The 14,505-nt window shown below is 45.6% G+C and overlaps 1 protein-coding gene across 13 annotated transcripts in view; it reads right to left on the reverse strand.

The window, feature by feature from the left end:
- LOC120044410 (transcription factor COE1-A) overlaps nt 1-14,505 on the reverse strand; it is a 140,625-nt gene that overhangs the window by 12,895 nt on the left and 113,225 nt on the right. For all 13 annotated transcript variants that reach the window (XM_038989053.1, XM_038989058.1, XM_038989056.1 and 10 more), the window contains one exon: nt 7,907-7,995. In XM_038989053.1, coding sequence (XP_038844981.1) covers nt 7,907-7,995 — 89 coding nt within the window. The remainder of the gene's footprint in view (nt 1-7,906; nt 7,996-14,505) is intronic.

Raw genomic sequence — 14,505 nt, forward strand, 5'->3', positions numbered from 1 at the left:
GATAGATAGATGATCTGCTGAGGCTAACAGACGGGGTGTGTGACATCAGCGTGATCCATTGGCCTGGTTTGTGTAACCCGAATCCATTTCCTCCTGGGTTACAGTAAACGCAGGCGCCCAGCGATAAACAGGAAAGCAACCCGATCCTCTGGCTGGTCAGCACCATCATTAACCGAACATGGACTCCTGTCTTGCTGCTTCACAAACCCAGAACACACTTCATATAAAATAGCTAAGGTTCTACGGCTCTCACCCTTTATACTACAGACTGTTTACGACTAGATGTACTTACTAGAATTATTTATTTCACCACTGTTCTTCACACTAAACTGTAGTAACAATACTGTGTGTGTGTATATGTGTGTGTGTGTGTGTGTGTGTGTGTGATCCATGTGCTAGCTGACTGTCTTCCTGCATTAGGATCACTCTCTCTCTCTAGATGACCACGCGGCACTCTCTCTTTCTCTTTCTCGTTCCCTCTCGCTTTCTTTCCCTTTCTCGTTCCCTCTCTCTGGCTTTCTGTCTCTTTCTCGTCCCCTCTCTCTGGCTCGCTCTCTCTCTCTCTCTCTCTCTCTAAAGGAGGAAGTGTCTGCGCTCTATCAGACAGGCTTTTACTGGGTAAATGATGATAGCTCCTAATGTGATCACCATACATTAGGGAGAGGAAATGGTGGGAAAGGAACACTTGGGTCATATCTAGATGTAAAGGCAACACGCAAAGAACACATTCACACGCCAAGCCAGGCCAGCAAATACATGACACATTTATCCCTGAGCTTGTTCATTTGCAATCGTATCATCTCCTAATGTTCTACCAGAGCCATAATACAAGCAGGGTCAGAGTCGTTCGTCTTGAACAGAGAGACCAAAATGATGATGTCATCCTTTTGCTGCCCAGCCCCTTCTCCCATGGACCCCTAACTCCTCTCTCTAATGCAGCAGGCCGCTGGGACTTCGTTTACGACAGTACTTGGTGAGACGACACAGTATGATGTCATCTCTGCGTGACTCAATGACCGCTGGAGAAATGTCCAATATTGTATATTGGGGCAGCAGGTAGCTTAGTGGTTCGAGCGTTGGACCAGTTACCGAAAGGTTGCTGGATTGAATCCCTGAGCTGACGAGATAAAAAATCTGTCGTTCTGCCCCTGAACAAGGCAGTTAATCCACTGTTCCCCGGTCGGCCATCATTGTAAATAAGAATTTGTTCTTAACTGACTTTCCTAGTTAAATATAAAATACTAAAGGTTTATATTGTATCTTCACTGTATGACTCTAATATTGTACAGCACATTCCCTGTATCAACTCAGTCCATAAAAATACGTTATTCTACCCTGGTATCAGCGTTCAAGCCCATCCATGACAAATGGAACACCATAAAACATGGCTTCCACAAGCTTCAGTAGTTCTCAGCAACCTATTGCAGATAGATACGTCTGACAATCAACGACTTCCCTACAGTCTGTTTTGAGCCCGCCTTGAAAAGAGAGAGAGAGAGAGAGAGAGTGAGAGATAGAGAGAGAGAGAGAGAGAGAGAGAGCGAGAGAGAGAGAGAGAGAGAGAGAGAGAGAGAGGAAATATCAAGAGAGAGAGAGAGAGAGAGAGAGAGAGGAAATAGGAAGAGAGAGAGAGGAAGAGGCTTGTGTGTGGCTACTGCTAACGGTTGGTCTCACAGTGTGTTCGGTTGATCTATGCTACCTTGCCGTGTGGAATACAGACAGTTAGCTTTTTCGCGCGAACGAATGGCGTGTATACTGTATACACGTATATCTGATACGCAGGGCGAGCTACGGAACAAACAACAACAACATGTTGAGGGGACGGATGGAGGTTGTTGCTGGGGAATAGTTCATTCCTGGCGGCCCCAGATTGTCCTTGTTGAACGCATGCCAAGGGGGTCATTTTAAAGGCAGCCTCTGTCTTCTCTGTAGTGGTGTGAATGTTCACTGAACAATTAGAGCTTCTGCTTTCCCGTCCTAATCCCTTCACACGGCCCACTACTCCGTCTGTCCCTGCCCGCCTGTCTGTCTGTCTGTCGCTCGCCACCCATGTGCTCCCGTCGGGCAGCCAGGCGACCTGGCTCTATATGTGCACTGTAACACACACACACACACACACACACACACACACACACACACACACACACACACACACACACACACACACACACACACACACACACACACACACACACACACACACACACACACACAACCACGCTTGCTCCCAATCACTCCCTCCCTGTTCACCTAGGCTAGAAAATCTGCTGTGACGATCCAAATGAATGTCAATGATATCCACTGGAGCTTGTCTATTATCTGTTCCAGTCTGATCCCAAGCCTGATGTGTTATCAACTCAGACCATTCTTCTAGACTGGATAGAGGGAAGTTGTCACTTCTTCAATTGTTTTCTTTCTTTCTCTCTCTTTCTTTCTTTCTTTCTTTCTCTCTCTCTTACTCTCTCTCTCTCTCTCTCTTACTCTCTCTCTTTTTCTATTTCTATCTTTCTCTCGTTCTCCCTCTCTCTCCCCTTCTCTCCCGCCTCCACCCTGGGAGATTGAGTTCAGCAGTTGAAAGGAGTGCCGTCAACAAACAGTTATTACCTCAATAAAGGAGGGGATCGATAGGGCAGAGATGAGCAGCCAAGCTGGTGATATCAGCAGAGAGGAGGGGAGGGGGAGGCCACTGTGCCAGTCAGTCAGCCAGAGAGGCTGCTGGGAAAGAAATTACCTACACACTTCCATTGGCCGCCCATGTCCAAACACTTCACAAGACGTTACAGTAAAGACGTCAAATGCGTGGGGATGATTTTATTCCCCCCTCCCCCCTTTCTTATGCCCACACACATAATCATGGTATCACACACGGTCACACTATCACAAACACTGGTGTGTCTTCCCCTTTACTGTGACTCAATTACTCTTAGCGGAACAATAATAAAGTCCAGGGAGCGGAGGCTTCGATCGGCTGCCCCGCTGGAAGGCAAGCTGCTGACTGCACCATGATGGATCACCTCTGGCTGCCTGCACACTTAAACAGCACAAACACCCCCCCTCACACGCATATATACACACACGCGGGGCACGCACGCACACGCACACAGACACGCACACATAGATTGCCGTCCATGCATTGCAAACCTTGTAGTGTTGAGCCTGCGGATAACAATGTGAAAAGGGAGATATGACTGTCTGTGTACGTATTGGAGATACTGGAGACAGCGCGCTAGAGACCGAGGAATGAAGGACAGGCAACACGAGTTCTCGTATCCTGTAAGCCTATTGTTTCTGAGTTTCCATTTATAGTCCAGGACCTGTGTATACTTCACACACGTGCGTGCCTGTGTGCACATGCATAAACACACAGACACACGTTTAGCTTGACATCCCTAGGGGCGTATGGCACCTGCTCAGGCTAATACAAGGTATAAGAAGAGTGGATGTTTTCCTCCATGAGGCCTCCCTCTCTCTCTCTCAGGGGACAGGGTTGTTTTTCTCAACTGTTAGGAGGATGTTGAGGGAGGGAGCGAAGGGGGCATGTGGGTGACAGAGGACCTCATGACCTGACTATAACCCACTCAGCTCAACGCTGATGGCCTACAGCAGGGGTCCATAATTACATTCAGCCGTGGGCCGATTTTCCCTTTAGCGGATTGTCGGGGGGCGGAACATAATTATAAATAATTTTTACACTGGAAATTGACCGCAAGAATCCCGAACAGATAGATATAGTATAAGAAAAAAAACGTAATTATTCCAAACCTTGATTACATTTGGGTACAATCACATAGGCCTACGCCTCTCTATTAACGCATGGGAATACTTGGGAACAGATTTCCGAAATTAAAATAATTTTAGAGTCTTTTATGTCTTACAACTAAAATAATCAACCCCCCAAAAAAGTTCAATTTAAAAAAAGAAAATTCTCGGAGAACTCGGGGGCCAAATAAAATCACCCGCAGGCCGAATTGGAGAACCCTGGTCTACAGTCTCAAAGGCTTTAAAGTAATGGATTGGATATTGCTTACTAAGTAGCACACTCTCCATCTGAATCACATACAGTCAGTAGCTACATGACCTTATCCAAATGAGGTCCTCCTCAGCTCAGACACTAAGCCCTTGACAAACCAGTCTCATCAAGACATGGCCACTGAACTCTAGATTTAACAGTACTTGCTTCTGGCCTGGACCAAGAGAATGTCGAGCATTCTAAAATACCCTTGGAGGCGCCGGCTATGCGTTGCTGAGCAGGACTAGACAGCAGAGCCGACAGCACCAACTGGCTGCGTCACCATCAACACCTATAGAGGTTTATCAGATCTGTCCTCCCCAGGCCAGCTGCAGCCAGGCTGGGTAGTGGGGGTGGTATAGGGGATGGTGGGGTGGTCAGTACTAACACAGATAACCACATCAGAGGAGGGGGGAGTACGGTTGGTCAAAAAGGGAGGTGAGTCACTGGCCCATCCACCCTCTGACTCATCCTTTCCAGGAAGTAGAACACGCCCACTGCCTGATGACATCATCACATCCTCAACACTGGTCAGTCATTGGGTATGACATCATTTCCTGCTAGATGTCTCCTCTCACTGATTAACACGTTATGATATGTTGGAGAATGTATTTAAAATGTGATGTACTGGAACTCCATGCTGATTTTTCTCACTTCAATCAAAAAAGAGGTCAACAAAGGCAGTGAAAATGACCGTGTCAATCTCCATGTCCATGTGTCCGATTTTTTACAAATCAAACCAACCTCATTGGACATGACAGTGCACTGGTCTGCATCTAATGGGGGTAAAAGTGCTGGGAGTGTGAGTGAGTGGAGGGCGTTCGGTATGGAGCGATGGCTACAATAGCTGTCTGTTTGCCTATTACACAGCTGGTGCTGCTCTACATGTGAGGTTAATGTGAACTAATGACGTGTGCAGTGTGTGTGTGTGTGTGTGTGTGTGTGTGTGTGTGTGTGTGTGTGTGTGTGTGTGTGTGTGTGTGTGTGTGTGTGTGTGTGTGTGTGTGTATGGAAAGCCGTTTTAACATATATTAATATTATTTTTTATATCAATATTTTTATGTTTTATATCAATAATGGAATTTTCTATATCAATAATTCTAATGTCTATATAAAAAAATGGAATCATCGATATCAAAATATCAAAATAACATGTTTTATATAATTGTTTGAAATATATCGATAATTACATTTTTTATATTTATTATTATTTATTATATTTATTTTTATTTATCAAAAACTAGAATTTTCAATATCTATTTGGTATATCAATAATTATCTAATTATGCATATATTACCATATATTTAGCATTATTAAAACTTAAACCAATCAGCTTCAAGCGCCTTGAATGTCAATGAAGAGTAGAGTGGAGAGAGCACTGAGAGACAGTCTTCACATTTTGTTGCCTTAAAATGGATTTTTAAATGGATTAGATCGTTTTTTTCCCTACTAATGTACACAACCTATTACACAATTCTAAAGTGAACAAAAAATTATAGAACATTTCCCAAATTAATAAAAAATACAAAACAAAAAGGCTGCCAAAGGTAAGTATTAACTGTGGGGTGTGAAGACATACGCAATCGATACATTTTCCTTTCTTATTTTCTTATTTTTTGGGGGGCGGCAGGTAGCCTAGTGGTTAGAGCGTCATGCCAGGAACCAAAAGATTGCTGGATTGAATCCCCAAGCTGATAAAGTAAAAATATGTCATTCTGTCCCTGAACAAGGCAGTTAACCCACTGTTCCCCGGTAGGCTGTCATTGTAAATAGGAATTTGATCTTAACTGACTTGCCTAGTTAAATAAAGGTAACATGTAAATTAATTTGGAAAATGTTCTATAACTTTTCTTTCACTGGAGATATTCTAGCTACTAAAGTAATGATGAGAGTAGTGTCCAGAGCCCAGGTTGGATTGCCAATGGAGCTGCTGTAGTCTTAAGGCACAGTGTCAAACTCATTCCACGGAGGGCTGAGTGTCTGTGGGTTTTCACTCCACCCTTGTACTTGATTGAGGAATTAAGGTCACTAATTAGTAAGGAACTCCCTTCACCTGGTTGTCTAGAGCTTAATTGGAAGGAAAAAACAAAAACCAGCAGACACTAGACCCTCCATGGAATGAGTTTGACACCCCTGTCTTAAGTTCCGCTTCGGTTCGACTGGTTGTCCGCTGGTTTTCCTTTAAATGAAGCCATAGACAACCAGGTGAGGGGAGTTCTGAACTGAACGAGATAAAACCAGCAATAGGACTGCTTGAGACGGCGAAAGAAATCTGTCATTAATTTTGATGTTTTGCACAGGATATCGTAGTCGCTGCAATTTTACATCGAACTAAGATGCTCGGTGCAGTATTTCTCAAGTGAACAAAATGTGCATGGAAACGATTCGTCTCTCGCTGAAGGACAACAAACACTTCATTTTAGAATCCTTACTGTTGACCAAACACCGACAAAGGGCCGTAGACTACAAACAGTCGAGAAAAAAAAACTTCCCGAAGACCAAAACGAACAGAAAAGTCGTCGGCGTATATGCACAAACTTTTTTAGGCGCTTTTAGAGTGTGTGGAGCGTGTGTGAGCTAGGAGACTGGGCTAGAAGTCTGAGCCTACTCTAGGTACAGTACAGGAGCGGGGTAAGGCGAGTGGCGGGGTGGAGTGGGGCACACCGCCATACTGCTCCTAATTACCTTCCTCTTACTCTATTAAGTGCTGTTGTTCCAGCAGGGCTCCAGGGTATGAGGCACAGAAAACAAGATAAAGTGCTGTATATTTATTACTCCCAAAGGATCAATTTACACCCTGCTTTTCTGTGGCTCGCAGAGCACAACATGCACACACAAGTTATACACTCGTCCAAGTACGCACACACATAGCGTGCACACATGAACACACACACACACTTTGCTGGTGAAGGAGTGTAAAGGAGTGTGGTGCTTTGCTTTTTGCACCATTTTTAGGCAATGCTACCTGCTAACAGAAAATGGTGTGCACTTCCACAGCAGTGATGTCAACTGCCCTTGGGTTAAGCGCGTTCGCCCGGCGACACGTGAGATCGTTAACACGTGCAGGAGTCTGTGTGTCGTTCGATGACATCAGAGATGACAAGGACTCTGCTGTTGCCCGAGACGTGGAGTCTGTTCCCTTTGATGTCACAGGAAGTGTGCGTCGCTGGAAGCGCTTCAGTGAGAAACGCCGCCGATCCAAACAGCTGGTGAACACACAGGGTCGTGACCCTGCCCACCCAACAGGCTACAGTATGCTAAGGTTCAGCTGCATCTGCACTCTGCAGGAGTACTGTACTGGAGAGGACCTGGTCTTTGCCTGCGTAGATAGAACTGACACATCTTTGTATAAAAAGATAAATGATCCTTTGGTCCTAATTACACATGTATTTCCACTCAACAGTCTTTTTGCTTTCACTGATAAAAACAAATAGCGTATCTAGAACATTATAGGATCTTGACGCAAGTGAAAGACAAAACGTATCTAGGCAAGAGTAGCAAGATAGAGAAGGCTGATTCAATCATTTGAGAGTGGTATTGGTCGAATATTTTAAAATCAAACTACTTTTAGATTTTCTAACAAAGCATGCTTGAACATGTAGAAATATAGACATAGAGTGGCGTGAGAGAGGACTGTGGACTGATTGGACAGTTAGGGTACAGGCTGTGGACTGATTGGACAGTTAGGGTACAGGCTGTGGACTGATTGGACAGTTAGGGTACAGGCTGTGGACTGATTGGACAGTTAGGGTACAGGCTGTGGACTGATTGGACAGTTAGGGTACAGGCTGTGGACTGATTGGACAGTTAGGGTACAGGCTGTGGACTGATTGGACAGTTAGGGTATGGGCTGTGGACTGATTGGATAGTAGAGGTGCAGGTGGTGTAACTGGTACCTTGGGAAGGCGTTCTGGATCTCCAGGGTGTCGGGGGATGACCTTCTGCAGCCGCTGAAAGCCGTAATCGATGGTGGGCTCATTCAGGGCTGAGGACACACACACACACAGGAGCACAGGGTTACAACACTGTAACATCATCTTAGAATAACTTGAGCATACGATCACAATGTTCATCTCCAAATGGCCTTTGAGTTCACTCTTCGTGCAGTATTCATCTTGCTGTCCTTTTGTACATTCCCAGGTCATTTCTGAAGTTGTGTCCCCAATGGAAGTACAAGGTAGCAGAAAAGGGACTGTCCTAAATACATCAGTAAAACACATGCATCGAGGAACCAGACAGGTACCAAGGCACTTTCCAGCCTGTGATTGCTTCAAAGTGAGCTTTTCATTAGTTGAAGCAACAATCTAGAGATAAAACAGAGCTAGCGTGAAGCAGAGTGAAGGGGATTTAAATATATGATCGTGGCTAATGGAAGTCATTTTACATTCCCATGAAGCTAGATTGCCTGTATTTATAAAAGTGAGTGTAAAAAGCACATACGGTATGGTAATCTGTGGATTTTAAAGGACATTTACTTTTTACGTTTAGCATTGCAATTACTGGTATAAAGCCTTTATCCTGTCAGAAGAGAGAGAGAGATGTAAAAGCCTGTCAGTCAGTGAGGGGAGCGAGGCGAGAGGCATATTTACATGCCTGCTGACAGCCAGCCAGGCGACTAGCGATAGAGGAACCGGAATGGCGGAGCGGAGTGTGGGCAGGGGGAGACAAGATGGCTGCCCAGCCCCAGAGCATTGTTTTATGGAGTTCTATCTGCCCTAAATGGAGCCTTTAAGAACTCCGTGAGACTCAACAACAGCACAGACTTAGATAAGGATTTGATGTGACAAAAAGTATCTCCGGTTCAACTTCTGAAAGGAACCAATATCAGGCCTGAAGCCTGATATCACCCAACAGAAATACAAGTGTTGAGGATACTCATTTCAAAATTATTTTTGATAATTATTACCATGGACAGGCATAGTTTAGGTTCAAAATATAAGTGAATAACAGGGTTAGACTATTCCTGTTGCTAGAATAATCTCACCCCTGAAGCTGAACAGTTCGCACATTATCACTGACACAAATGCTCATTTATTCTGAAAAGGATGAAATCATGTCTGAGGCAAAGAACGTTTTCACCGCAGGGACTGAACCCACATCGCCAATGACAATTCCCAATTTTGTAACAAAGAGCAGAATAAAAGCTAGATATTCCAGCAGGAATCTGATACTGTCTGCACAGCCGAACGCCCACCAACACCAGCCATCCCTAAACCCCGTTCCCAAGCCCCGGCCTCCACAGTCTGTGGCTGTGGGGCTTTCTCTTCCTGTTATCATAACCTCCCGGGCCTTTGTCAAGATGCCTGCAGCATTTTGACACTGGAACAATGACCCTTTCTTCTGCTGGGTCTGGGGAGAGAGGGGTCTGGCTGAGTGTATGCTGTGATGTCTGGTGCTCTCTAGGAGACCCACACACAATATCTCTGTGACTCACCACATTCACGGATATACTATCTATATGCACACAATCACGCAGGGACGCAGGCATGCGCACACGCACGCACACACACACACACAGATGGAGAAAATGGAGCGATGGGAAAAGAGGAAGAGAAACAGAGTGTTTGACATGGTGTAAGGGTATGGATAAAGGATATATTAGAAGGGTGTAAGGGTATGGATAAAGGATATATTAGAAGGGTGTAAGGGTATGGATAAAGGAGATATTAGAAGGGTGTGAGGGTTGGATAAAGGAGATATTAGAAGGGTGTAAGGGTATGGATAAAGGAGATATTAGAAGGGTGTAAGGGTATGGATAAAGGAGATATTAGAAGGGTGTGAGGATATGGATAAAGGAGATATTAGAAGGATGTGAGGGTATGGATAGAGGAGATATTAGAAGGGTGCGAGGGTATGGATAGATGAGATATTAGAAGGGTGTGAGGGTGTGGATAGATGAGATATTAGAAGGCTGTGGGGGTATGTTTAGATGAGATATTAAAAGGGTGTGAGGGTATGTTTAGATGAGATATTAGAAGGGTGTGAGGGTGCGGATAGATGAGATATTAGAAGGGTGTGAGGGTGCGGATAGATGAGATATTAGAAGGGTGTGTGAGGTGTGTGATGCTAGGTGCTTTCCATGGAGTGTTCCAGTAAATGTCCGTTACAGCTTAGTGTATTATGTTCCATAATTGGTCTGTCTGTGGTGAGCTCACACACACCAGTGGAGACGAAAATATAGCCAGTCAATTTGTCTCAAAATGATCAAAAAGACCCTTTAAAAAGCATGTGTCCACATCTGTGAGAATGGCATCCACATATACTGACAGATAATAACTACTGTATGTATTTGTAATGTAATCGTGACCGGTAGCTCGTAAAAAAAGGACCACCAACATCAAAACACTCCCATATACAGTGCATATAGAGGTATAGAGAACACACACACAAAGAGTGGCACCAGGTAATATGGCACCACACGGGCCCACTTTAACAACAACCATCCTGGAGTTAAAACAGAGTTCTGTGTCTCATTCACATATTATACTCTAACTGTGCCTATTGTTTCTACCTCTTACCCTCCTTCAATCCCTACAAGCACATATTTCATTTAACATAATGACTCTTTGAGCCAACAATGCTTCAATTGTTTTTCAAAAGGCGAATTAAAGGAGTGTGTGTCTGTGCATAGTGGCAGGTCGCCTGGAACGGGTAGGTGAGTAGCACAAATACAGTGTGGAGGAGAAAAGAAGACCTCCTCTCTCTCTCTCTCTCTCTCTCTCTCTCTCTCTCTCTCTCTCTCTCTCTCTCTCGGCGGGGACTGATCTAATTGATTTAGCCACGACAGTCTCCACATTATTATTTAAAGGAGGAGAATTCAATTAATATTCAGATGAAGAGTTGTGTTAGGGAGATGACGGGTGTAGCAAGGAGTCATGTAAGGGGAGGAGGAGGACGGGCCCTGATGAAGCTTAGGAATCGAATATGGATGAGGAGGTGAGGGAGGGACGGCAAGGTTGAGGAATGGTGTCGGGAGGATGAGGGAGGTTGGCGGTTGATGAGGCCAGGGAGCGAGGCGGGGGAGGGGGCCAGGGCTGGCGGTAGGGCGGCGCTGCCTGTAAGGTCTCCATTAACAGGCTGATATGGAGATGGATGGGCTCTGCTCTGCGTGTCAACACGGCCACGCAGTTGTGGATGTCAGATGCTGTTTACTCCCCCTTATTGCTATCGATTTCCACATTGGGCACAATCTTTGCACCAGGAGAGCGGATAATATTCACTTACTGGGAGGTAAGAGGGCAGGGAAAGGGGGGAGAGGAGAGGAAGGGAGACACTTGGAGCTCGATGAATGAACATGAGGGGCGAAATACTCCCGTAGCAATATCCCCATGACAAAATGAAATGTTTTGTGGTGATTCATTTTGAGCTTAACATAAAAAAAACATGATTTCCCCTCACTGTTGATGCCAGCCCCCGAGAGCTGAGAAAAACCTCCCAAGCACCCAAGAATAATCGGTTACAAAATATGTTTGTCTTTTCTTAGGAAAGAACTAACCTTTCCTCCACTTACACCACTGAGAAATCATACTGAACACACACATTTAAATGTGTGTGGGAAGGGGGGCCAAGTCAAGGTAGTATGCCAAGAAGGAAACATATTCTAGGGGACGTGAGCCTTTAAAATGTGTACATATGTTCCCGTTCACATGAATGGAGTGGAGAGGTGGTCAAAAGCTGACAGTGATACTAACCAAACATCCATTGTGTGCCTGGATACACTGTTTATGTAAAATGACTCTCCGGGTTCCATTACACCAGGCCTATTCTCTGCCCTGCACTGTTTTCAATGAATGATTCCACTTGATAAGCATTGACAACAAAAGTATGCATCACAATTTAGAATCATAGTCCAGTCATAGGGGACCGAGACCCGGGTTTGATCCCGGTCTGTATCACAAGTGGCTGTGATCGGGAGTCCCAGAGGGCGGCGCACAATTGCCCCAGCGTCGTCCGGGTTAGGGGAGGAATTGGCCGGGTTTGGTCGTCATTGTAAATAAGAATTTGATCTTAACTGACTTGCCTAGTTAATTAAAGATAAAGTAAAACACAGACAATTACGGTCGCAAGCGCCAGTTGTATTCGGCATGACGAATCTGTCTCATATAAAAGTGATTTTAAACGGTTACAAAAACCCAATCATGTTCAGGGATAAACAACCAGCACCATCTTATCAGGAAACACCCTGCCATGTTGTCTTCAGAAATAGACCGTTTATAGAAACACAACACTATAGCCATCATATTTAGTGAAACATGACCGCATAAACATGTTGAGAATGGAGAAGTGAGTTTGGGTGGCCATCCGTCCTCCTGTACCTCTGCTGCCTGGCGCGCTCTGCGTGTGCAACAACTCAAACCACACAGAGAGTATTTATAGTGTAGGAGAATTCCCTCTTTTAACTGTTTTATTGTTTTCCACTTATTAATACCACATGTGTTGACTTGGGGAAGAGATGCTGGTTTATGTTACTCCATGGGCTGCATTAGCTAGTGGTTTTACACAGAAATAACACACAGGCCAACGCAGGTTTGCACCAAATCAACCCCTAAAATGTCATTGGTGGAATTACTAACCAGAAAATGTATTGTGGTCATAATTGAAAAAAATAAATGGACCCAATATGAACAGAAGTTTGACCTTGGAGTCTACTTCAAGTTTGACCTTGAGGATTAGAGCACCCTATTATATTTGGGGCGGCAGGTAGCCTAGTGGTTAGAGTGTTGGATCGAATCCCCGAGCTGACACAGTAAAAATCTGTCGTTCTGCCCCTGAACAAGGCAGTCAACCCACTTTTCCGAGGCCGTCGTTGAAAATAAGAATTTGTTCTTCACTGACTTGCCTAGTTAAATAAAGGTGAAAAATACAATTAGGGCCAGAATGCAACATGGCATTGCTATTTCTTAGTAACCCAACTCGACCACTGTCAGAGAACGACACATTACAGGTTACCACAGCAGCCCGTTACAGTTGACCACAACAAAATGGCGCAACCTTGGCAAGAAGGAAAAAGGAGGTCGTCAGGAGAATTCTCCAAGATTAGGCCTCTGGTTGTCAACACTGGATTTTCAACAGTCTACTAGTGTATAACGGAGTATGAAGGCACAAAGCCTCTCTAGCCATGGAATCATAGGGACAGGCATTCTGACAATGCTCCCCCAAAGAAGATCGGATCCAAACGACTAAAACTAAACAGCAATAAATAAATGAACACAACCCTCCCCCTCTCCCCCTGCTCAAACCACTATGTGAAGGATTCCTTGCAATCACACAGATCAATGCTCATTGAAATTTCATGAGGGCAGATCCAGGCCTCATCATATTTCACAATAATGACCTGGAGAAGAGGATGGTGTGGGGAGGAGAGGAGGAGGAGTGGAGGGGGTAAGGAGCGGGGTCAGACCCCCCCCCCCATAAAAAAATGGGTCAGTGTAAAGCACGGTGTGGGGAGTGGGAGGGAGCCTAAATCACTACTGGGGCACCCCCACTGAGCAGTGTTTTGCATAGTCCTGGATATCTACATATATACCTACAGTATATATATATATATAAAACCAGCAGAACTAGATCAGTATGGATTTACCCACTATTCTCTTCACCTGCCCCTTCCACAATAGCCTTGGTCCTCCGCTGCCTACAGTAAACAAAATGGAGATAAAACACCAACATTGCTTCCATTGTTTTATTTTTTTGGTCTGTGTTTTTTTCCCCCTGTTAGTGTGAACCAGGCCAGTGCATGTTTCCCTAGCTCAGGTGGGAGTGTTAAATGGACTGGGCTTGGCTCCCTCAGGTTCTGATTGGTGTTAGCGGGGTAGCTACCGTAGCCAGCTAACCCTCCTGTGTGTGGTAATAGCTAGGGCTGCAGTTTAACAAGCGTTGGTCTGGACTGGACTTGGGGAGAACGATGGAGAAGAGGGGAGAACGGGGGAGAAGAGGGGAGAACGGTGGAGAAGAGGGGAGAATAGGGGAGAAGAGGGGAGAAGAGGGGAGAACGGGGGAGAAGAGGGGAGAACGATGGAGAATAGGGGAGAACGGGGGAGAAGAGGGGAGAACGGGGGAGAAGAGGGGAGAACGGGGGAGAAGGGGGAGAATGATGGAGAAGAGGGGAGAATAGGGGAGAACGGGGGAGAAGAGGGGAGAACGGGGGAGAAGAGGGGAGAACGGGGGAGAAGAGGGGAGAAGAGGGGAGAACGGGGGAGAAGAGGGGAGAACGGGGGAGAAGAGGGGAGAACGGGGGAGAAGAGGGGAGAACGATGGAGAAGAGGGGAGAATAGGGGAGAACAGGGGAGAACGATGGAGAAGAGGGGAGAACGATGGAGAAGAGGGGAGAACGGGGGAGAAGAGGGGAGAACGGGGGAGAAGAGGGGAGAACGGGGAGAGTGAGCGGAGTGGTAATGAACGAGGGAATGCAGCGCAGCCTCTCCTCTCCTCCCCCCTAGGGCTCCATGTTTCTCAGGTGTGATCTCATGGCTGCGGCTGGGAATCGATACGCTCAGCA

The sequence above is a fragment of the Salvelinus namaycush genome, chromosome 3 (assembly GCF_016432855.1).
Source record: "Salvelinus namaycush isolate Seneca chromosome 3, SaNama_1.0, whole genome shotgun sequence".
Taxonomy (NCBI): Eukaryota; Metazoa; Chordata; class Actinopteri; order Salmoniformes; family Salmonidae; genus Salvelinus; species Salvelinus namaycush.